Source organism: Megalobrama amblycephala, linkage group LG21, assembly GCF_018812025.1.
Source record: "Megalobrama amblycephala isolate DHTTF-2021 linkage group LG21, ASM1881202v1, whole genome shotgun sequence".
NCBI lineage: Eukaryota > Metazoa > Chordata > Actinopteri > Cypriniformes > Xenocyprididae > Megalobrama > Megalobrama amblycephala.
Window position 1 is genome coordinate 2,906,482 of NC_063064.1, and position 25,215 is coordinate 2,931,696.

The 25,215-nt window shown below is 35.3% G+C and overlaps 1 protein-coding gene across 1 annotated transcript in view; it reads right to left on the reverse strand.

Annotated features, from left to right (window-relative positions):
• Window positions 1-25,215, reverse strand: part of ano8b (anoctamin 8b) — a 41,721-nt gene that overhangs the window by 9,722 nt on the left and 6,784 nt on the right. Inside the window, 14 exon segments of the mRNA XM_048172131.1 lie at window positions 1,732-2,262; window positions 2,264-2,365; window positions 2,367-2,471; window positions 4,814-4,888; window positions 4,992-5,047; window positions 5,390-5,516; window positions 7,667-7,819; window positions 7,913-8,074; window positions 8,591-8,718; window positions 11,121-11,237; window positions 11,508-11,604; window positions 13,274-13,412; window positions 16,074-16,206; window positions 19,433-19,543. Of these exon segments, the coding sequence (XP_048028088.1) occupies window positions 1,732-2,262; window positions 2,264-2,365; window positions 2,367-2,471; window positions 4,814-4,888; window positions 4,992-5,047; window positions 5,390-5,516; window positions 7,667-7,819; window positions 7,913-8,074; window positions 8,591-8,718; window positions 11,121-11,237; window positions 11,508-11,604; window positions 13,274-13,412; window positions 16,074-16,206; window positions 19,433-19,543 (2,036 nt within the window).

The window sequence follows — 25,215 nt, forward strand, 5'->3', positions numbered from 1 at the left end:
TAGTTAAGACAGTTTCAAGTAATATTGCAAAAATGTATAAAACAAAACATCCTCTTTAGCACCTTTAAGGGACTTTGTTTTAGAAGTTTAGAGTTTTTCTGAAATGATGTCAGCTGGAAGTATATGTTTGACTGCAGACAATAAAATATCAGTAATCTAAAACACACAGATATTGATTGTTTTCTGATAACACACATACATTACAGAGACATTTGCAGTACGCTGCTTTAGTTGGAAAGCATTGTGTTCTGTTTAAATACTGTTAAAACATTATATAAATTATATTTTACACTACCATTGAAAAGTTTAAGGATGGTCGGTTTATGTTTTTAAAAGTTTCTTATGCTCAGAATAAAGAATAAAATTCTTATAATAAAGCAATTTTCTTCTTCTGAAGTATATGTATTCCACAATTATTGGCACCCCTTCATTTAATACTTTGTGCAACCTCATTTTGCCAAGATAACAGCTCTGGATCTTCTCCTACAATGCGTAGTAAGGTTAATGAACATATGGCAAGAGATCTGAGGCCTCCATACAGAATCTCTCCAGATCCTTCAGATTCAGAGGTCCATGCTTGTGAGTCATGAGTCATACATTAACACATGATTTTCCATGCATTAGTTAAGCATGAATTAATGCATATTAGTGCACCCATATTGTAAAGTGTTACAAACATATATAACTAAAGATTCAGTTAGTTTTGAACATTTTCTGTTAGCACCGCTAATGAAAAGATATGAGTATGTTGTTTATCTTAGACTATACAGTACAGTCCAAAAGTTTGGAAACCACTAAGATTTTTAATGTTTTTAAAAGAAGTTTCATCTGCTCACCAAGGCTACATTTATTTAATTAAAAATACAGTAAAAAACAGTAATATTGTGAAATATTATTACAATTTAAAATAACTGTTTTCTATTTGAATATATTTCACAAAGTAATTTATTCCTGTGATGCAAAGCTGAATTTTCAGCATCATTACTCCAGTCTTCAGTGTCACATGATCCTTCAGAAATCATTCTAATATGCTGATCTGCTGCTCAAGAAACATTTAATGTGTACAATTGTACAACAATATTTGTGTACAATATTTTTTTTCAGGATTATTTGATGAATAGAAAGTTCAAAAGAACAGTGTTTATCTGAAATCTAATCTTTTGTAACATTATAAATGTCTTTACTGCCACTTTTGATTGATTTAATGCATCCTTGCTGAATAAAAGTTATTCATTTCTTTAATTTCTTTTCAAAAAAATAAAAATAAAAATTCTTACTGACGCCCAAACTTTTGAACGGTAGTGTATAATGCTACAGAAGCTTTGTATTTCAGATAAATGCTGTTCTTTTGAACTTTCTATTCATCAAGGAATCCTGAAAAAAAAAAGTACACAACTGTTTTCAACATTGAAAATAATCATAAATGTTTATTGAGCAGCAAATCAGCATATTAGAATGATTTCTGAAGGATCATGTGACACTGAAGACTGGAGTAACGATGCTGAAAATTCAGCTTTGCATCACAGGAATAAATTACTTTGTCAAATATATTTAAATAGTACACAGTTATTTTAAATTGTAATAATATTTCACAATATTACTGTTTTTTACTGTATTTTTAATTAAATAAATGTAGCCTTGGTGAGCAGACGAAACTTCTTTTAAAAACATTAAAAATCTTAGTGGTTCCAAACTTTTGGACTGTACTGTATGTACGGAGTGTCTTCTGACCTGGTTCGTTTGCATGCAGCTCTCGATCTCGGCCTGTGTCAGCGTAGCGGTTTCTAGCTCCTCAGGAGGATCCATCCATGAATCTCTCTTCGTCTTACTGTCAGCCCTCTCTAAGCTCCGCCCCCTCCTCCTGAGCCTGACTGACGTGCTGTTCTCCAATCCTGTTGGCAGCGACTCCGCTGTCAGTTCCTTCATCTCCGGAACCCCATTTTCATCATCATCATCGCACATCTCAAAAACCGAGGCAGGATCCATGCCCCTCTCCACCATGGTGGGGCTCCCCTCCTCCAAGAAGCTGTCATCCACTGGGCTGACGCAGCTTGCGGACTTGCGCTCCACCTTCTCAATGAAGCTCACCTTTCGCAGCTTCAGGCCGCAGTCAATGAGGCTCTCTGATTCGTTCTCTTCTTCGCTGTGCCTCTCCCCAGGCTCCTCCTCCACATCCTCGTCCGGGACGCCACAGCCTCCGTTGAGACACTTGCGTTCTCGCCTCTCTTGTGGGCCCTCCTCGCCCATCTGTGGGCCGTGCAGAACCTGACCCGAGCACAGTGGGGTCGCTGGGCGAGACCTGCGCTCGCCCTGCTGCGAGTCGCCCGTACTTGAGCAGTGCAGACACCAGCAGCTCCCAAACAGCTCCGCAGCGTGAGCTCACCCAATCTGTGCCGCTCGGCCAGGTAGGGCTGCAGGACTTCCTTCATGTTTTGCACAAACTGCCGGATAATCAGCAGCGTGGCCAGCATCTACAGCAACAGAGACACCAACAAGTTATACTCTCGCATGACAAGGCCGAACATTCAAATTTCAATTCCAATTTTCTTTGATTCTAATTTATTTGGCCATGTGTCAGTTAAAATGTACATTTTCATTAGATATGAAATTCTTACTCTCTCTTTCTCTATATATTACACACTACCGTTCAAAACTTTATGGTCAAAAAAAAAGAAAAAAAAAAGAAGAAATTAATACTTTTTAATTCAGAAAAGATCCTTTTAAAGGTGCAGTGTGTACATTTAGCGGCATCTAGTGGTGAGGTTGTAAATTGCAATATAGAGAAGCTACGGTGGCCAACACAGAACAAAGATGTCATTGTCTGAGACAGCAGAGTCAAGCAAACGCACTCTGTAGAGCAGTTTGTCCATTTAGGGCTACTGTAGAAACATGCCGCCGCAAAATGGCGACTTAACATGTAAGAGGACCCACGGTGTATGTAGACAGAAATGGCTCATTCTAAGGTAATAAAAACATAACAGTTCATTATGTAAGGTCATATTATATTGCATTTCTGTCAATAGATCCTCCTAAAATGTATACATTGCACCTTTAAATTGATCAAAAGTGGAAATGTATAATGTTACACATGATTCTATTTCAAATAAATGCTGATCATCATAGAATCCTGAATAGAATAAAATAGTAGAAAACAGTTATTTTAAATTGTAATAATATTTCACAATATTACTTATTTTTTTTTTTTTTTTTTTTTTACAGGATTTTAAATTAAATAAATACATAAGAGACATCTTTCAAAAATATAAAAACATTGAAACTGACTCAAAAGACAAATTTTGAATATATATATATATATATATATATATATATATATATATATATATATATATATATATATATATATACATATATATATTTCTTTCAGGATAATTTTTTTCCAGCTGACAAATGATAAAAACATTGAGCATTTAAAGTGACTGACGACATAACTGAAGTGTGCTTATAATAAACAGAATGTGGTCATCCATTGGTGTGAATGCAAATACAGTTATCATTATAGTTATTGTTCTTCGTGTGAACGGGACTTTACACCACCTTTTTATCTTAATTACGGACTGCAAACTCTGTTAAATATGATTTTTTTTGGCCGTGGGGCTGTACATTCAGCAGTGTGGGTACATTTTTATTTCATGAAGACCTGATAAATACTGACTAAATTTAAGCAGCAGGGCAATCTGATTGGACCTTGCAATTTTCTGCATTGTGCCTCTATATGTACATCTACCTGCAGACCTGCAAACTCACAAAAGGGTAAAAAAGGTGGCGAAACTAAATAGTTGTAGGGGGGTCTGAGAAAAATGAGAAAAATTTTGTGATTTTAACATGTAAACGAGGCGTTTTGGTGCACTCTGAAAGAAAATAAATGGAAAAAACAACATTTGCTTCACAAAAAAAAAAAAAAAATTGACACTAGGGCTTGGGCATTGACACAAATTTCACAATTGGATTCAATTTCAATTCATGAGCTTGCAATTTGATTTTGATTTGATTACCTTCGATTCAATATTGATTAATTTGTGGCCTATAAGGTAAAGTACATGGCAAATTTCCTCAAAGAAAAAAAAATATCTCGACTAATGTTGTAAACTATACAGGGAACCACAGTTGGTACATCATTATATTATTAAAGGTTACAATTAATCGCTTTGTAAGCTACTTACATATAAATTACCCATAAAGAAGTTTTTATAATAATGTTATAATACATTTTCAATGACATTTATGATCAATTATGTTTCTACTAATTTTTTAGGCTATAAACATTTAAATGGTGGCTGCCATAAAACGGATTTATTCAAACATACATTCAGTATTAAAGCACACGTTAAGTACAAATACAAGGTATATGCAATAGCCTATAGTGCATATATTTAGCAAAATACTCCTCTCTAAGTTTTTAGACACCAAATGACTTTTCTGAGGTAAATGGGATGGTAAATGTGACATTTTTTACAATTGACGTCTTTCCATGGTTGAAACACTCATTGAGCGATTACATGAGACATGATACGGATTTCAGTTGTACTGTATGTTTCAACATGCCTTGAAAGGTTCATTCATGTTTATTTCATGTTGTAACTAGTAAAGTGGAAGAGATGATCGGTTCGTGCGCTTTGCTTGAACTGAGGCATTGTCACGCACCACAGAACGCCAGGAAAGATTGCGACAAAGATCTCAACGAAAAAAAAAACCTCTTCGAATCTACACAATTCACATAAATTACATATTTTGAAACAAAACGGCGAAGTTTGCAGAAAAGCGATTAGTTTGCAGTCCAGTCAGAGACTCTCACCTCTTTCAGACGCTCCATGTCTTTGAGGTAGAATCCAATATAGAAAAGGCTGAGATAAGAATTTACAAACTGAAACTGAGAAAGAAAGAAAGAACATTTCAGGAACAAAATGTGAACATTTTAGATACAAAATGTTGAATACTCCAAAATGTATATATATTTTTTCACAAGTACTTACAAGAACCATTTTAATGATGAGATTTTTCTCATAGGCACTCTGGAGTCTGTAGTTTTCTGTGGGAAACAGAAGATTCAGACATTAGTATTCATCTCACAGAGGCCTAACAACTAGCCAGTATTTATCTTCTTTCTCCTTCTCACTCCTGTGTTTGGCTTCTGGAAGGCTCTATTCCAAAAATCCAGACCACTATCCATTTCAGCCTGGCTACTTTTTACTATGGACTATTAAACCAAAACCTCCTGAATTTAGTGCACAGTTCCCTAATAAAATTTTGATTGGTTGAATACAGTGTTAATGAACAGCTTAAATAATGAATTAAGTAATTTAGCACAAAGATACACATTCAAGTGACAGCTGCACTGAGTGAGGGAATATAAAGATCTCCTCTGACTCACCCATGTCATTTAGCCAGCAGGCGATCTTTCTGTACACCTCATCACACGCCGTCACAGTGATGGCCAACATGATTTTAGGGATAAATCGTGCTACTCGTGGAAGCTCCTTAATCCCCATCACAAATTCCTGCCAAACATCACTTCATTACAACTCACATGAAATGAACAAGTATTTGTACCGAATAATATGCAAATCCATATTGTTATTATTTTTATTATGAATATTACAAATATTATTGCTTTTTTCCACATGTGGTCCACTTATAATGTTTTATGTTAATGCTTTTTTTTTCTTTAAAAATGTTATATATATATATATATATATATATATATATATATATATATATATATATATATATATATATATATAAACATTTTCATCCCTCTCACATACCCTTAAAATTAAGAGTTTTTTGTGGCTAAGAAAATATAACGCTACGGAAGAGGATTAGGGCCAAGCAATAATAAAAAAAATTAAATCTCGAAATTAAAGTTGTTAAATTTCGAGAAAAAAGTTGAGATAAAATGTTGAGAATAAAGTCATTCAATTACAAGAAAAAACTTGTTAAATTTCGAGAAAAAAGTCGAGATAAAATGTTGAGAATAAAGTAATTAAATTAACGAATTTATTCTCGTAATTTAACGACTTTTTTCTCGTAATTTAATGAGTTTATTCTCAACATTTTATCTCGACTTTTTTCTCGAAATTTAACAAGTTCTTGTAATTTAACGACTTTTTTCTCGTAATTTAATGAGTTTATTCTCAACATTTTATCTCGACTTTTTTCTCGAAATTTAACAAGTTCTCGTAATTTAATGACTTTATTCTCGTAATTTAACGAGTTTTTTCTCGTAATTTAATGAGTCTATTCTCAACATTTTATCTCGACTTTTTTCTCAAAATTTAACGAGTTCTCGTAATTTAATGACTTTATTCTCGTAATTTAATGAGTTTATTCTCGTAATTTAACAAGTTTATTCTCAACATTTTATCTCGACTTTTTTCTCAAAATTTAACGAGTTTGTTCTCTTAATTTAATGAGTTTGTTCTCGTAATTTAATGACTTTATTCTCGTAATTTAATGAGTTTATTCTCGTAATTTAATAACTTTATTCTCGTAATTTACTGACTTTATTCTCAACATTTTATCTTGACTTTTTTCTCGAAATTTAACAAGTTTGTTCTCATAATTTAACGAACTTTTTTCTCGTAATTTAACAAGTTTTTCTCGTAATTTAACGAGTTTATTCTCAACATTTTATCTCGACTTTTTTCTCATAATTTAACGAGTTTTTTCTCGTAATTTAACGAGTTTTTTCTCTAAATTTAACGAGTTTGTTCTCATAATTTAACGTCTTTTTTCTCGTAATTTAACGAGTTTTTTCTCGTAATTTAACGAGTTTATTCTCAACATTTTATCTCGACTTTTTTCTCGTAATTTAATTAGTTTATTCTCGTAATTTACTGACTTTATTCTCAACATTTTATCTCGACTTTTTTCTCGAAATTTAACGAGATTGTTCTCGTAATTTAATGAGTTTATTCTCGTAATTTAATGACTTTATTCTCGTAATTTACTGACTTTATTCTCAACATTTTATCTCGACTTTTTTCTCAAAATTTAACGAGTTTGTTCTCATAATTTAACGAGTTTATTCTCAACATTTTATCTCGACTTTTTTCTCGAAATTTAACGAGTTTGTTCTCGTAATTTAATGACTTTATTCTCGTAATTTACTGACTTTATTCTCAACATTTTATCTCGACTTTTTTCTCAAAATTTAACAAGTTTGTTCTCATAATTTAACGAGTTTTTTCTCATAATTTAACTAGTTTATTCTCAACATTTTATTTTGACTTTTTTCTCGTAATTTAACAACTTTAATCTCGAGATGGTTTTATTTTTTATTATTGCTTGGCCCTAATCCTCTTCCATATAATGCAACTATATTGTGTACATGGACTTTTTTTTTTAAATCATCAACAATATTAGGCTAAAATTAATGTATAAGGCATATACAAGATATACAATCTTAGGTCTTGTGAATATATAAATATTTCGCTATTTTTGATCACCTTTTTTCTATACTTGTTCATTTTAAAATCATCCTGTGATGTTATAAAAGATTTTTTACAAGTATAAAAGTCTCTCAATGAATATGAGGTCATGAAATCTGCATGCATAATAATTAAAAAAAAATTGAAAAATAGGCTATCACAATGCAGGACGTCAACTACCATAGATCAGTATGTGTGTGTTAGAGTGTGTAACTCACCTGAAGCTCAAAGCAGACGAGCATGGCCAGAAATACAAAGCAAAGGCATAATATACAGACAGGAAAGCTGACCAGCCATCTGAACACTCTCCTCCTCCACGGAGGGTAATAAAACTCTTCACAGCCCGTTACTGGACTGCACCGCTTCACACCCTGACCAGAAGAGCAAGAGAGAAAAATATATTTAAAGAACCGTTTTAAAAAGGAATATGTGTTTTTTAGACATATCTTTCACACAGTCATTACCCTGAACTGAGGTCTGGGCTCCTCCAGGGACTCGGCTGGGGTGTCCAGTGTACCCCACTTATAAGCCAGCTCCGCCCCTCTGCGTTTCCAGCGCTCCAGGAACAACGTGGCCCACACCACATTAAAGAGAGCAAACACCACACAACAGATATCCCTGCTGGTCTGAGAGGACAGCGACAGGAACACAATATGAACAATAGTAGACTCCAATATAAACATTTCAATCATAACTATCAAAATTGTTTTAGCATGGTAATGAATATGGCAATGTTAATGTATTTGGTCTTGGTGGACTAGATCTACGCTGCTGCAAAGCAAGTATGGACTTGCTACTGCCCATACATACACAGACATGCTGCTGTGAGCAGTGTCGGGGAAACACATTACAAGTAACAGCAGTTATGTAATCAGATTACTCTTTTCAAGTAACTAGTAAAGTAATGCATTACTTTTAAATTTACAATAAAATATCTGAGTTGCTTTTTCAAATAACTTTGTTTTTCCATTTATTGATTGTCAACTCTCCTGTCCCCATGTTGAGAGAAATGATCACACATGTTGGATTCCATAAATTAAATTTGAATTCATCTTTAATTTTATGGTACAGTTTCAAAACTCTTGGAATATAGTGGATTAGTCACTTTTATGGTATGTTATGGTGAATAAGTGATCAAATACCTGATCTGATTCTGTGAGCATCCACAATACAAAGCCAATAACAGCTGGATACAACATGGAAGTTGTGTAGAAACCCAGCCAGGCGAAGTACATGGCAATCTTCGCTCCAAAATAATCACAAATATCATCTAACACACAGAAAACAAAGAGGACACAGACAAATCATTCAAGTATCCAAGTAAGGCTGCAGCAACTAAGTGATTAAATCAAAAGTAATTAGTTATAAAAAATAATCAACAATGAATTTGTTTATTGAGCATGCTATGCACAGAAAAAATCTGCCAGTCACAAACAAACGGAGCACAGCAGAATGAATTCTGACTAAAATATACATTTTGCTGAAATGTTTGTTGTTAGACATTAAATGTAGGTTCAAAACTGTACATAATTGAGTAATAATTGAATTCATTTTTAATTGAGTGATTTTAACTTCTTAAAGGTGCAGTATGTAAGAATTTTGTCCGCTAGAGGTCACTAGAGGCCTGTTCAAAATAAAGGCGTAGCTTGATGATGCCAAGTTTGAGCGCAGAATCTTGGGACATGTGATCTTCACCTCAACGGACGATGCAAAAGAATCGGGATAGGACTCGGGAAGAAATCATGTTCATGGATGTGATTATTAACGTTACTGTAGTATGAAGCAGAGCAGGAGCGAGTGTTGTTGGAGCTGAACGAGGAGCTGGAGCGATTGATCAACACACGCCTCACGAGCAGCGGGACTTTTATTATGACACAGTCGCCGGCGCCGCTTCTGCTTTTCCGGTCATGAGTATGAGGTAACGCAGCTCTGTTTATCATATTAGATACATTAGAGAGTGTTGAAAATGATGTTATAACGTTACTCTGTGCGTTCGCTCGGCGGCTGCTGTGAGACACTGTTACACACTGCAGTAAGATAGATCGATTTTACAATATCATATTAAATGCTGGATGGCTTGTGTTGATAAATGGCATGCAATTAATTTTAAAACATATTGTATGATGGAGAAAATGCTGTATTACTGTTACTAAAAATAAAGCTGCATCTGATTATGCTATGTTAGCTACTTCACAAAATAGTGTTTTTCTCTGAGGCATGGTAAAGCATGAGACTCGCAAAAAATCAAGAAAATTAGATTTAAACGATAAGACTAAACGTTGTTGAGCTATATAACAATAATTAGTCTATTGTCTATAAATATATCAAAACAGTTGTTCCCTTGTTTATTAAAACATGTAATATATTAAAGCGTCTTTGGTGTTTCCATGGTTTCTACAAAATAAACCGGAAATCGAGGGTAACGCGGGTATGACGCAATTGACAGGCGACTCCTCACACGTCCCGGAGCCTTGGTTAAAATTACAATTTTCTCATGATTTACAAATAGATGGAAACATTTGGGATATTGTAAGTACTCAAGTGAACAAAATATATAACACTGGCCTAGTGGTTTTTGGATATTTTACTGCAAAAAATCTTACATATTGCACCTTTAACTTTAAAATGGTAAGCTGTAATCAGTTGTTTGTTTGTTTTTTTAGAATGTAATATTTGTATTTTGACCCTTTTTGCACATAATGTACAGCATAGAATACTGTTAAGTTTCCCGTCTCGTTTTCTCCTGTCTGGTGTTCTAGGAGTCTTATTTTGAAGTGTATTTTTGTTCCCATTGTTCCTGTTTTTTTTTTTTTTTTTTTAACTTCCTGGATTAGTTCCTGTTTGCCTTGTTTTTTGCCTTAGTGATTGATTTACTTCACCTGTTAGCCTGTCAGTATCTCAGTGTTGCCTTTGTTCTTTGTCTATAATTTTCCAGTGATGCTCACTTCAGTTGTACCTGCCTTGGCCTTGTCTGAATTTACCTTGTTTTCTTGTCGTATCTGGATTTACTGTTTTTGCTTCCATTTTAAGTACCTGGATTCACTTTTGTTACAATGTAAAACAGAACAGTGAAATTAATTAAACAAAATGAGTTTGTTTCACTCAAAATGGAGGTTCATTGTACTTAAAAGAAAAAAGTTGTGTGAACTCAAAAATGTCATTGTAGTAAGCTGAACTTAATATGATTGAGTTGAGTTGCAGCAGATTTCTAATTCCCAGCATGCGTTGCGTCAGACTATAAATTAATGTTGAAATTAAGTGTTATCTTGTGTGTTTTTGCACAAGATTAAATAGGGAGACATAAGTTAGTGTTTAATGTTGTGCTATGTTGGGATTTACAGGGGGTTCTGTTAAGTTTTGTATACATATAGGGTTTCCATTGTGGTGAAGAATAGAGCCTGTGGTTAAGGATAGGCTGCAAAACTTTTATAGACCATGTATACATTTGTTTGTGACTGTGTACTTTATTTTGTAGTAAGTAACGAAAATGCTTTGGGAAAATGTATCGGAGTAAAAGTATACATTTTATTTAGGAAATGTAGTGGAGTAAAAGTAAAAGTTGACAGAAATATAGAAACTCAAGTAAAGTACAGATTCTCCCAAAAAATACTCAAGTACTGTAACGAAGTATTATTACTTTGTTACATTACACCACTGTTGATAACTACTAACCCAGTGGCTGTTTTTCACACACGGCCTGCACCCATGACTTCATCAGCTGTCCCAGAATCCTTTGCTCATGAAGCGGGAAGACTTGCTGGATCACACCTCGCGCCCTCAGCTCAGGAACTGGAACATATACACACAGTGCACGCTCACTAACACACACACAACATGAACAGGTATTCAAAACTTTGGTAAAATTTTTGCTTCTAGAAACGTTCACTAGACCTGTCACAAGCAACATATAAAATGTCAGCCTGCACAATCAAATTGATTTCAGGTAATCCAGATACTGAGACACAAATATGAGTGACTTATACATACATACAGGCCACTGGTACAGATCAAGGCACACACTTCTCAGGGCTCTCAGGAAGTCTAAATATAAGGACTCACTGATTGGCTGCCCTTCCAGGAAGTGTATGTTGTGAAGGGCCTCCCCATGTTTAGCTCTGAGATTGTCCAGCCAGTATTTGATTATGCTTTGACGTTCCTGTGATACGGAAAAGAATACACTTCAATCTATAACAATGTCCGAGCGAAACAAGAATGTGCAACCCAATTCGATGTCTCAGTGACGTCATTCTTTAAAAGAATATTATGGATTAACTAAAACCTTAGCTCTATCGACAATGTCCGTGATGTTGATTACCACAGAAGACAAATTGATTCAGCTCAATGTGATTACAATGGAAGTCTATGGGGCAAAATAATGACGTAAAAAAAGCGAAACATATTTTTTGTTAAAGCACTCATAAAATTGAACCTGTAAGTCATGGTTTGAGGTGGTACTACTTTTCAAGTTTACCAATGATTTACCAGCATAAATCAAAATACTTTCTTATTACATTATGAGTTACTTATATAAGAATGTTTTTATTTACACTGCATTGTAACATACAATTTACATTAAAGAGCTATTTCTACCTGATTTAACCCATAAAATTTTGTTTTGTTGGTATGAATGAATGTATTTAGGTTTATTAAGTGATATTAAACAATATTTTCCACTTTAATAAAAGTTAATTTAGACATTACCATTTTTAGATTACCACTTTTTTAGTGTTTGCATTGTTTTTCTGTTTAAATAAGATGTCTAAAGCACTCGTGATATTAGTGTAGTGAAAGTCCAGTAACAAATAAATCCTGAATTTAAAGGTGCCCTAGAATCAAAAATTGAATTTATCTTGGCATAGTTGAATAACAAGAGTTCAGTACATGGAAATGACATACAGTGAGTCTCAAACTCCATTGTTTCCTCCTTCTTGTGTAAATCTCATTTGTTTAAAAGACCTCCGAAAAACAGGCGAATCTCAACATAACACCGACTGTTACGTAACAGTCGGGATCATTAATATGTACGCCCCCAATATTTGCATATGCCAGCTCATGTTCAAGGCATTACACAAGGGCAGCCAGTATTAACGTCTGGATCTGTGCACAGCTGAATCATCAGACTAGGTAAGCAAGCAAGAACAATAGCGAAAAATGGCAGATGGAGCGATAATAACTGACATGATCCATGATATCATGATATTTTTAGTGATATTTGTAAACTGTCTTTCTAAATGTTTCATTAGCATGTTGCTAATGTACTGTTAAATGTGGTTAAAGTTACCATAGTTTCTTACTGAATTCACGGAGACAAGAGCCGTCGCTATTTTCATTTTTAAACACTTGCAGTCTGTATAATTCATAAACACAACTTCATTCTTTATAAATCTCTCCAACAGTGTAGCATTAGCCATTAGCCACGGAGCATATAGCCTCAAACTCATTCAGAATCAAGGTAAACATCCAAATAAATACTATACTCGCATGATCCGATGCATGCATGATGAACATCTTGTAAAGATCCATTTGAGGGTTATATTAGCTGTGTGAACTTTGTAAATGCACCGTATTATAGTCGAGAGCTCGGGGGCGGAGAGCGTGCGGTTTAAAGGGGCCGCGCGCTGAATCGGTGCATAGTTAATGATGCCCCAAAATAGGCAGTTAAAAAAATTAATTAAAAAAATCTATGGGGTATTTTGAGCTGAAACTTCACAGACACATTAAGGGGACACCTTAGATTTATATTACATCTTGTGAAAAAGCATTCTAGGACACCTTTAAATTTGTATACAGGTATGTCCAATTTTATGCTTAATATTGTGAAGGACCTGTGAAGTGAAGAAACAGAGTTCACTCTCAATGTTGTCGTAGATGTAATCTTCCTCACAGGAGAAACTGCGAGACCCGCCACCAAACTCCGGCTTCACAGCTTTCTGCAGTCCCATCTCTTCAGCCCCTCGTAAAAGACTGACCACACAACAAAAAATACATCAGCATCAATGTCAAACTTAAGCTACCCTCTAACCATAAACACTATGAAAGGTTCTACAATTAAAGGGTTAGTTCAACCAAAAATGAAAATTCTGTCATTTATTACTCATGTCGTTCCACACCCGTAAGACCTTTGTTAATCTTCGGAACACAAATTAAGATATTTTAGTTGAAATCCGATGGCTCAGTAAGGCCTGCATAGCCAGCAATGACATTTCCTCTCTCAAGATCCATTAATGTACTAAAAACATATTTAAATCAGTTCATGTGAGTACAGTGGTTCAATATTAATATTATAAAGTGAAAATAATATTTTTGGTGCGCCAAAATAACAAAATAACGACTTATTTAGTGATGGCCGATTTCAAAACACTGCTTCAGGAAGCTTCGGAGCGTTATGAATCTTTTGTGTCGAATCATGATTCGGATCGCGTGTCAACCGCCAGACTGCTGAAATCACGTGACTTTGGCGCTCCGAACTGCTGATTCGACACAAAAGATTCATAACCCTCTGAAGTTTCCTGAAGCAGTGTTTTGAAATCGGCCATCACTATATAAGTCGTTATTTTGTTTTTTGGCGCACCAAAATTATTCTCGTTGCATTATAATAATAATATAGAACCACTGTACTCACATGAACTGATTTAAATATGTTTTTAGTACCTTTATGGATCTTGAGAGAGGAAATGCATAGACTGTAAAAAAATATGGACGTAGCGTCCGTGACGTCACCCATAGAGTTCTGAACAGCAGTTTTGACGCCTAAATGAGGCCGCGGCCATCTTAGCTGCGCGTCACAGCACGTCACTCCCGGATAACTGAAAATGGGCAAAGAGGCGGGGAGGTGGTTTGAGCTGATATGACTGGTTGCTGAAACCACGCCTGCCTAGCTCGACGTGACCATGTTAGCAGCAAAGGAGCTATATATATCTAAAATATTAATGAAGATAAGTTTTATCATCAGAACGTTCTAAAGGTTTACTGTCAATCTGCTGTGTTTTTTAAGATATAGATGCTCCAACACCAGTAGTGTTGGTTGTGCAAATAACAACATGGAAAATCAAATGGGACTTCATACCTTTATAATGAAATAGAGATCGCGAGATGAATCCAATCCGTGGCACTTGGGTAAAATATGAATGTCCATTGCAAAACAAAAAAACATTTCACATTTCTTCTGAATGATCTGCTCTCTGTCATCGTTCTTCAAGAAAGGATGCAATCTGAGCAGCGATCGTATCTAACAAACAAATGAGCCTGTGTCCAAAGTATATTTTTTTCAAAATAGTGCAGCAGTTTTAGTTATAATATCCAAGCAGTGCTGTCGGATTTTGATATCCTCCCGCCATTGTCATTGCAGTAAATCTCACAACCAAAACTTTCAGCCAATGCCACGATCCAACAACGTGTGTTCTGTGTCTCTTCCCGTTGCATGCACATCTACACAGACACACATCAGTCTCGAATATTATGCAGCAAGCCATATTTTATAATTGTATAAAATAATCGAGCACAAATACGGCTGAGATGCCAAATTCAGCGGCAGCTGAGGTAACATGACGGCTCACAGACAGCAGCGCAATATACCTGTCACTCAAGTGACCACACCCTTAATTATGCAGAACTTTAAGGCTTAATATAATTTAAACGGATAAGTTATAAAAAAATTCACCCCCCTCAGAGTTGTCATGAAGGGCAAAAATAGCAGTATAGACCAAAACCACAATTTGAACCAACTTGTAAACATGTTTTTTTCTGCTATAAACTTGGCCAATTTAACATGGGACTCTATGAGATTCTGCTCTCTTTTGGAGCCTGTCCCTAGCGGCCAGTCGATGAATCGCAGTTTAAGTTACTTCCGTATTGGCTTCACGAGAGAAAGGGGGAGGTTGCCGCTTGAGGAAATGTCATTGCTGGCTATGTTGGATTTCAACAAAAATATCTTAATTTGTGTTCCAAAGATGAACGAAGGTCTTACGGGTGTGGAATAAATGACATTATTTTCATTTTTGGGTGAACTAACCCTTTAAGCAAAGAAAAAATATCCGTCTTAATGTGCCAAAACAAACTTTCTCTGTACTCAACCGTTCAAAAGTTTGAGGTCAGTATGAAATTAATACTTTTATTCAGTAAGGACGCATTAAATTGATCACAAGTGAAGGCATTTATAATGTACAAAAGATTTATAATTCAGATAAATACTGTTCTTTTGAACTTATTTATCCATAAAAGTGTTCTAAAAAAGTATCACAGTTTCCACAAAAATTTTAAGCAGCGCAACTGTTTTGAAATAGAAAACATTAATTTTAAATTGTAATAATTGTACACAATATTAAGGTTTTCACTGTATTTTCGATCAAATAAATGCAGTCTTGATGAGCATAAGAGACTTCTTCCAAAATCTTACTGACCCCATATTCTGAACGGTAGTGTGTTGATGCAATGAGGTCCCATGAGGGACATTCAGGCATTCTTTAGTTGCTCAAATTTGAACATGACAATAAACATCAAACAAGCTCTGCTTGGACCTCATGCCTCATCTCATATCATAGTACATCATCTCAAAAAACCATTAACAAATATAACAGAAGAAACTAAAAGAGAGATAAAAGCTGTTTCCTTCCCGTCCCCTCTCACTTTTCGTATGTGGCCGTGACGAAGAAGGCGTACATTCTGGTGTGTTTGTGATGTCGGATCTGGATAATGAGTTCTGGGATGCCGAGCCGTATGTGGTTCAGAAGCCAGAGCAGTGTGTGGTCATCTGTGGTGTCTGGACAGAGACAAATATACACCTCAGTCTCTGTGATGACCAATATACATTATTTATCATGTCCAGATGCACTGCTGAAAAATACAGCAAAAGTCATCCTGAATTTTCATGCTGGTCCAGGCTGGTTTAAACTAGCATGCCTTGCTATGACAAATATGTTGTTTAAAATACTGCATCACAAGTCTAAATAATGTAAATTCAGCCAGAAACACATGATAAAATAGCAACATCCTTTCAATTTTAATTCTACTTTATTACATTCAGATTACATTACATCCTATTCAGTGGTGTGCAGTGGTGTTCTGAAATGGAGGCAAAGTCCTCAGTTTTTTTTTTTTTTTTTTTATAAATCAAATGTAAATTGGCATATGCTCCTAGTTAAATAAACATTACATCAAAAAAGAGAAACCAAATACAATTATTTTTTTTATTTTTACATTAAAGGTGCAATATGTAAGATTTATGTCTGCTAGAGGGGTATTTTAATTTTTCTTTATTATATAATTATTATTCGTTATTTTACTTTATTACTTTATTTATTTTATTTCCCAACTAATGACTCATCCGGGCTTTCCAATAGGTTGCACGTGAGGGGGGGGGTAAGTAGCTTCCTTACACTTAAGAAGAGTTGTGCACTTTTTATTTTAATATATCTCTTTACATAAATACTATTTTCTACTTAAAAGCTATAATTTCGTTATTTTACTAACCCAACTAATGACTCATCTGGGCTTTCCAGTAGCTGCACGTGAGGGGGGAAAAAGTTTTCTTGTTCTTTGATGTTCTTCTGTGTTTTAATAAATTTGTGTTATCAGAATCACCTTCATGGTGTCTCTCATTATGCTATGTTAGCCACTTGACAAAATAGTGTATAAATTAAGAAAATCTGATTTAAACAATAAGACTAAATGTGTTGAGCTGTATAACAATAATTAGTTTTCTGTCTATAAATATATCAAAACAGTTGTTCCCTTGTCTATTAAAACATGTAAATATTGAAGCGTCTTTGGTGTTTCCATGGTTTCTACAAAATAAAACCGGAAACCGAGGGTAACGCGGTTATGACGCCATTGACAGGTGACTCCTCACACGTCCCGGAGCCTTGGTTAAAGGGTTAGTTCACCCAAAAATGAAAATTATGTCATTAATGACTCACCCTCATGTCGTTCCAAACCCGTAAGACCTTCGTTCATCTTCGGAACACAGTTTAAGATATTTTACATTTAGTCCGAGAGCATTCTGTCCCTCCATTGACAATGTATGTACAGTATACTGTCCATGTCCAGAAAGGTAATAAAAACATCACCAAAGTAGTCCATGTGACATCAGAGGGTTAGTTAGAAGTTTTTGAAGCATCGAAAATACATTTTGGTCCAAAAATAACAAAAACTACGACTTTATTCAGCATTGTTTTCTCTTCCAGAATCCTTTCCATTGAATTGATTCCATTGAATTGATTCCATTGAATCCTTTTATCTGTCGACTTTTACGTCGCCGTGGTTGTTTTTGGCGATTAGGACATCTGCGACATTTTGAAGCATAAAAAATACATTTTGGTCCAAAAATAACAAAAACTACGACTTTATTCAGCATTGTTTTCTCTTCCAGAATCCTTTCCATTGAATTGATTCCATTGAATTGATTCCATTGAATCCTTTTATCTGTCGACTTTTACGTCGCCGTGGTTGTTTTTGGCGATTAGGACATCTGCGACATTTTGAAGCATAAAAAATACATTTTGGTCCAAAAATAACAAAAACTACGACTTTATTCAGCATTGTATTCTCTTCCGGGTCTGTTGTCAATCCGTGTTCACGACTCCGCTTCTTCTTCTTTCCTGTTTTACGGCGGTTGGCATCCAGCTTATTGGTGCATTACCGCCCCCTTCTGGTCCGGAGTGTGGTTCACGACTCATGCAGTGACGCTGCTGATGTAAGACGCTGCTGACGTGTTATCCAGTGCGCCCGAGCTTCGTTTACAGTCTGAGGGAGACGCACGCTGTATTCAAGCTATTCTACATTGTTTGTATTTTGGTATTGCTATATTTTTTAAAATGGTGCATAAGTGTGCATGTCGCGGATGTCCTAATCGCCAAAAACAACCACGGCGACGTAAAAGTGCATTACCAACGCCGACAGATGAAAGGATTCAATGGAATCAATTCAATGGAAAGGATTCTGGAAGAGAAGACAATTCTGAATAAAGTCGTAGTTTTTGTTATTTTTGGACCAAAATGTATTTTCGATGCTTCAAAAACTTCTAACTAAACCACTGATGTCACATGGACTACTTTGATGATGTTTTATTACCTTTCTGGACATGGACAGTATACCGTACATACATTTTCAATGGAGGGACAGAAAGCTCTCGGACTAAATCTAAAATTTCTTAAACTGTGTTCTGAAGATGAACGGAGGTCTTACGGGTTTGGAACGACATGAGGGCGAGTCATCAAAGTTTCATTTTTGGGTGAACTAACCCTTTAAGACTAAAAGAAAACTGTTATTTATTTTTATGGTAACACTTTACAATAAGGTTTCATCAATTAACGTTAGTTAACTTTACATGAACTAAGGAAGAACAATACTTCTACACCATTTTAATTAATGTTAATTTCAACATTTACTAATACATTGTTAAAATCAAAAGTTGTATTTGTTAACATTACTTAATGCACTATCATGAACTAACCATGAATGACTATTTTTATGTTTAACTAACATTAACAAAGATTAATAAATACTGTAGCAAAGACATTGCTCATTGTTGATGTTGGTTAATACATTAATGTTTATAAATGAGACCTTATTGTAAAGTTTTACCATTTGTATTTATACTCTTTATTTCTATAAACATTTTGTGGTTCAGTTAGGAGGTCAAAAGTTGTAGAAGCTCATAAATCATGTACAGTAAGGTCTGAAGAGACTTGTATGAAATCATACAGGAGAGAAGCCAGTTTGCGGCAAAACGTTTTACAGTGTTTGAGTATTGTTGTCTTTTACTGCATATGATAATTCATACTCAGAAAGTAGAACTGAAATGACATTAATTACAAGATGATTAGTTAAAACATTTCAAATGCACCTGCAGATTATTTTTCTAATCATCTTTGAGGATTTCTTAAAAATAGTGTGTAAAAATCTCGTCTCGTCACACCCCTAATGGTTAGTGAATGAGACAAAGTGTGTGCAAAGAAAGAAAGAAAGAAAGAAAACATCTGAGGCACCTGGAAACGTCATAAGGACATCACAGTTCTCTGTGGGCACCGTCTTCATCCAGGATTTATGGGACATGATGTGTCTCCCGGCCTGCAGCAGCCGCTTCCCAAATAGCTTATCTGAGGAACAGAACAAGGAGAGAGAAAAGAAAACAAACGTCAGTCACTTTGCAGTGTTGCTATGGACAAACAGACTCACTCCAAGCCGTTCATTCTCCCACTCTCTCACAGTGGCAAGTTTAAATGTCACTCTCACTCCCCTTGAAACATGAGAAGAGGAGATATACTGAATGCTCCAGTGCTGAAGCCCTGACAGCACAGCGGCCGGTGTCTGAATATGAACAATGACCTCAGAGACCAGAGAGTCTGCTCAATGTGTGCCACTGGGGTCTTGTGCTCTTGGTAATCTTGGAGAAGATTTTTTTAAGAAATAAGACAAAGAAATATGAATGAACGTATTTAAGCTCAGAGAATGAGAAATTAAGATATATATAATGTATGCATTTTAGAATGATTTCTGAAGGATCATGTGACACTGAAGACTGGAGTAATGATGCTGAAAATTCAGCTTTGATCACAGGAATAAATTACATTTATGAGTGACTTCTTTCAAAAACAGCACAAAATCTTACTGATTTCAAACTTTTGAACAGTAGTGTATGTATATAAAATACACTCAGTGATTTTCATATTCAGCATACTCCAAGGTACTAGAAAAATGATCCAATTCATAGCCAAATCATCCAATTAAGTCAAAATTGGATAGAAAGATTCAAATGCATTAAAACAAATAAAAAGGTTCTGGTCAGTTGTGTTGTGTTTCTGGCAGTGATCACTCTATAAATGTTCAGCTGCTCACAGTGGCTTCATGCTCACTGATGCACGACCTTCAGAAAGTGGGACACAGTCTACATAAATCTAACACAATCTCGGTTCACTATCCAGCACCTACTAAATCATCTGCTAAGAAAATAAGGTTATCATAAAATATTGCTAACACTAAAGCCTAAATATTTGCAATTGATATCTAGCATAAAGCTTTTACATAATGTGAAGGATCAAGGATTTAAATAATAATAAATTATTATTATTATTATTATTAATATTTTTTAAAAATGCGTTTTGTAAGTAAAAACATTGGCTATATATTCACACTACAAAATACTGATTTATTGCTCAGATCACATTTTTAAATGTGGTCAATATCAGATTGGAGTGTGAACAGGTCACGATCCTGAACTGACCTGCATGCGCAAAAGAGCGAGAACAAAGACGGTGTAACACATGGCTGAAGCAGTAAGCGCATGACGAAGAGGAATATCCAAAAAACAAAACTCAGGAGATAATTTAGCTATGACATGAGGCAATTAAGGTCTTAAATACACAGGAGCTGCACCCCAGTTCAGAACCTGCATCCTTCGAAGGCTTACTGCGTCATAGCGGTGCAACGAAGACTGTCCCAATTCGAAGGCTCCTTCAAATGCGGCCTCCAAATGCGTCCTTCATTTCCCGTGCAATGAAGGATACGACAGATAGATCCTTCACGGCCTTGCATACCCCAGAATTCACTGCGCACCAGTGACGACAGGATTTTTGAGAGAAATTGCAGAATTACACTTTTAAACGTAAGTATTGGGTTTCAGCTTACTCAAATATTTGCATATGCCAGCCCAAGTTCAAGGCATTAGACAAGGGCAGCCAGTATTAATGTCTGGATCTGTGCACAGCTGAATCATCAGACTAGGTAAGCAAGCAAGGACAATAGCGAAAAATGGCAGATGGAGCGATAATAACTGACATGATCCATGATAACATGATATTTTTAGTGATATTTGTAAATTGTCTTTCTAAATGTTTCGTTAGCATGTTGTTACCATCGTTTATTACTGTATTCACGGAGACAAGAGCCGTCACTATTTTCATTTTTAAACACTTGCAGCCTGTATAATTCATAAACACAACTTCATTATAAATCTCTCCAACAGTGTAGCATTAGCCCATTAGCCACGGAGCACGATCAAACTCATTCAGAATGTAAACATCCAATGTAAACATCCAAATAAATACCGTACTTGCATGATCTGATGCATGCATGCAGCATGCATGACGAAAATTTTGTGAAGATCCATTTTGAGGGTTATATTAGCTGTGTGAACTTTGTTTGTACAATGTATTAGAGTCGCGAGCTGGGGGGCGGGGAGCGCAAGGATTTAAAGGGGAAGCAGCCTGAATCGGCGCATATTTAATGATGCCCCAAAATAGGCAGTTACAAAAATTAATTTAAAAAAATGTATGGGGTATTTTGAGCTGAAACTTCACAGACACATTCAGTGGACACCTTAGACTTATATTACATCTTGTGAAAAAGCATTCTAGGGCACCTCTAAAAACTTCCTGGTCTACTGACATTTGTTAAGACATCTGCTTTAAACATAACAATGCTCATGATAACTTTCATTAACTCTACAACAGGTAAATCCAACCGCAAAAACAGAAGTTCAAATACAATATTCTAAAGATGACGGCGCACTTGTTTCTCTGGTACATAAGGTCTATAGGTGACAAGAACAATCCTCCGTAGGCTAGACCGTCCCATTTAACAATGCTCGGTCTGACCTTCGTGGCTTTCGAAGGATACAGCCTCAATTAGGACACAGCTAGGGAGTAATGAGGTAACTCAAGGAACAACAGGTGAAGGGAATCAGTAAACAAACAAGGATCAAGAAACAGGGAGAACCAAACTAAAACACACGGAAACAAACCAGAACGGCACGCAGCACGGAATTATACGGAAGTAAACATGAAGGTTACTGAAGTCAGCATTTACGCGTTCATTTATAAGGTTATGTGCTTCGGAAGCCAGCGAATTTGTGTGCAGGTAATAAGGAGGACGCAGTTGAGGAAGAGGAAAAAGAGAGCACAATTTTTTCGTAGAGTTTGTTTTTCCTCAAGTTTTGCTTGTGTAGAGCTGTAAAAAATGACTGTGATTTTAACGGTAAAAGACTGTAAAACTGCTACGGTGAAAAACAGTTAATTGGTTTACAGAAAGTTTCCATACTATATACTGTGAATAACTGTAATAGATTTAATGCTACATTTAATGTAATTTTACTGTAAAATACCGTTAAATTTACATTTTTGGAAGTGAAAAACAACAAGTCATTGTATAATTTACAGTGAAAAACCATAAATTGACACTCCCACAATTCCCTGAGTGACTGAGTGACACTTCACATTTGATGTATTTTCGTTGAAATAACTCTTTCTTCTTAATTTTTTTTTTACATTAGGGTTTTATGTTACATCTAAAGTTGTTAAATTAATGTTAATTGCATTTTTAAAATGTCATGTGTGTTACCATGGTGGTGTTTAGTGTTTGTGTGAATGACACTGTGCACCTTCTATATATTAGTATTGAGCTTTGATTCATCATGTGACTCATCACCTCTGTGTTTGGTGGATGCCAGTGTATTACAAAGGTACAAAACAGATATTAGTACTTCAATAGGTTGGTAAAATAACATTATATCAGTTAATGAAATACGTTTTTTACCGTAAATTTAACCTGATTTTTTTTGTTACCGTATTTGTTACAGTAAAGTTCTGGCAACCACAGCTGCTGTTTTTTTTACAGTAAATTTTATGGGGATTTTTTTTACAGTGATAATACTTATAAGTATAAGATCTCACCATCCCTCCACTGACTAACTTCACTGCCATTTTCCATATTCAAAAAACTACTGGTATGTAAAAACTTTGGAGTGACTCCCATCAGTGCAGAATTTTGACGAATGTTGATCTAGATTGACGTAGTCACATGAATTCCGACTGTTCAGACTGAGGTTGCGTTGCAACACCTCAGACATGTATCTGATTTAGGACCACATATGGAGGTGACCTTCAGATCAGATTCCATGTGGTTTGTGCTGTTCACTTTGATAGGAAAAAACAGATCTCTGTCAGGATATGAGCAAAAAAGAAAAAAAAGAAAAGAAATTCTGAACGTAGCCATAGTTACACAGTGAAATATTAACACTAATAAAATTTCTGACATTCCTAAATTCCCTGCATTATGCATCACCGCTGGATTAGACAGTAAAATAGATTGTTATATCAGGATGTTTATGTTAATGATTACATTATTGTGCCATAATTTGTGTTACCCTGATATTGTTAATGCTGTGTATTGGGTAAAGATATGAGAGAATGAAACTGTCATGATTTACTTACTGTCATGTGGTTCCAAACCTGTATGACTTTCTTTCTTCTGTGGAACATAAAAGAATATATTTTGGGAAATGTCTCTGTGATTTTTGTCAACAGTCAAATATCCAAATATCTTCTTTTGCTTTCCACAGAAGAAAGTCAATCAGGTTTGTGAGTAATGATGAGGTTTATGGGTGAACTATCTCTTAAAGTTACAAAGACATTTTAATTGTTCAATGTGCATATATTTATCATAATATCAGTGTGAAATATTTTAGTAAAAATATGTATATATTCTTTTTCTTTCCCACTATAATACACACAAAGAAAGTCAGAAGAGATGGCATTAATTGCCTGAAGTAAGGCAGTCTAGCAAAAAGGGTAAGGGGGAAGGTTTTACAATGCCTAAAACATGATAGAGTGTCTTGATTGCATCCAAACACTACAGCAGCAGCATCTCACTCATAACACGTCACTAGTCGACACCTGTGATCTGGCCAATCATCATTCAGCACTCACTGGCTCGTTTTCCTAGAACTCTCAGCTTTATTTTTACCCAGTGTGTAAAGCCTAATGCAGGTGTGATACCATGCTGACATAATGCAACACATCAGTGAGAAACATGATGGGAGATAGCGTTCTTTGGACATGCAGAGAGAATGCTTCACAAATAATAAGCAATAAAATCTGTGAACTTCTAAATGGAGGGTACATCATAAAAACTACTCAACCAAAGGAAAATTATGTCCATTTTTGGATTCTTTTCAAAAGCTGCAGTGATTTACCACTGTAAGTGCACTTCTCCTATCAGAGAGGTCATCAAGGCAAGACATTATGGAGTGCTACAAACAATTATGGTGCTGCAAAACAGTAATAATTCATACTGCTGATGAGCCAAAATGTCTGGTAATTACTAAATCATTTGAACAAAGCCATTGAAGAATTTACTGCATGGTCAGGAATGGAGTCAGACTTGTGGACAACAATATCTACTAGAGGAAGCAAAAATATTTGTTAAATCTGCATTCTGAAATGACTAAGGTGATATATTAAACATCACAATCTGAAGAACATATTTCCAATGTATCAGCAAGCCATGTATTAACAGCAAATCTTTCATGTGCAACTGAGAATATATAGCCTAGTCCCTCCACAAAGCAATTCCTGTGAAGCAGATAGTTATCTACTCAAATGAATGGGGCATTGTGAAGGAAAGGAGAAATTATGAATGACTGAATGGGCTGGAATTTGAATACAAGCTTTGGCACTTCCCACAGTACTTGATTTATAGACTTTAATAACCAGTACCTTCAAATATGCCTGAAAGTCAGGTCTTTAGTATGTAAAGAAGAAAATACGAAACAAGCAGTTGCAATGAAATTCATTCACAGTCTTTCGCACAGATGTTAAACATATTTTTGCTATTTGACATTCCACCAAAAAGCGGTTCAAATATTAAAATGTTATTTTGTTGCATAGCAACTATCACTGCGTCCAAAATCCCATATTGTATAGTAAATACAGAATGCTTTCTAAATAAATACAGTAAGTCATCTATTGAGACTTGACGATTTATCTAAATACTG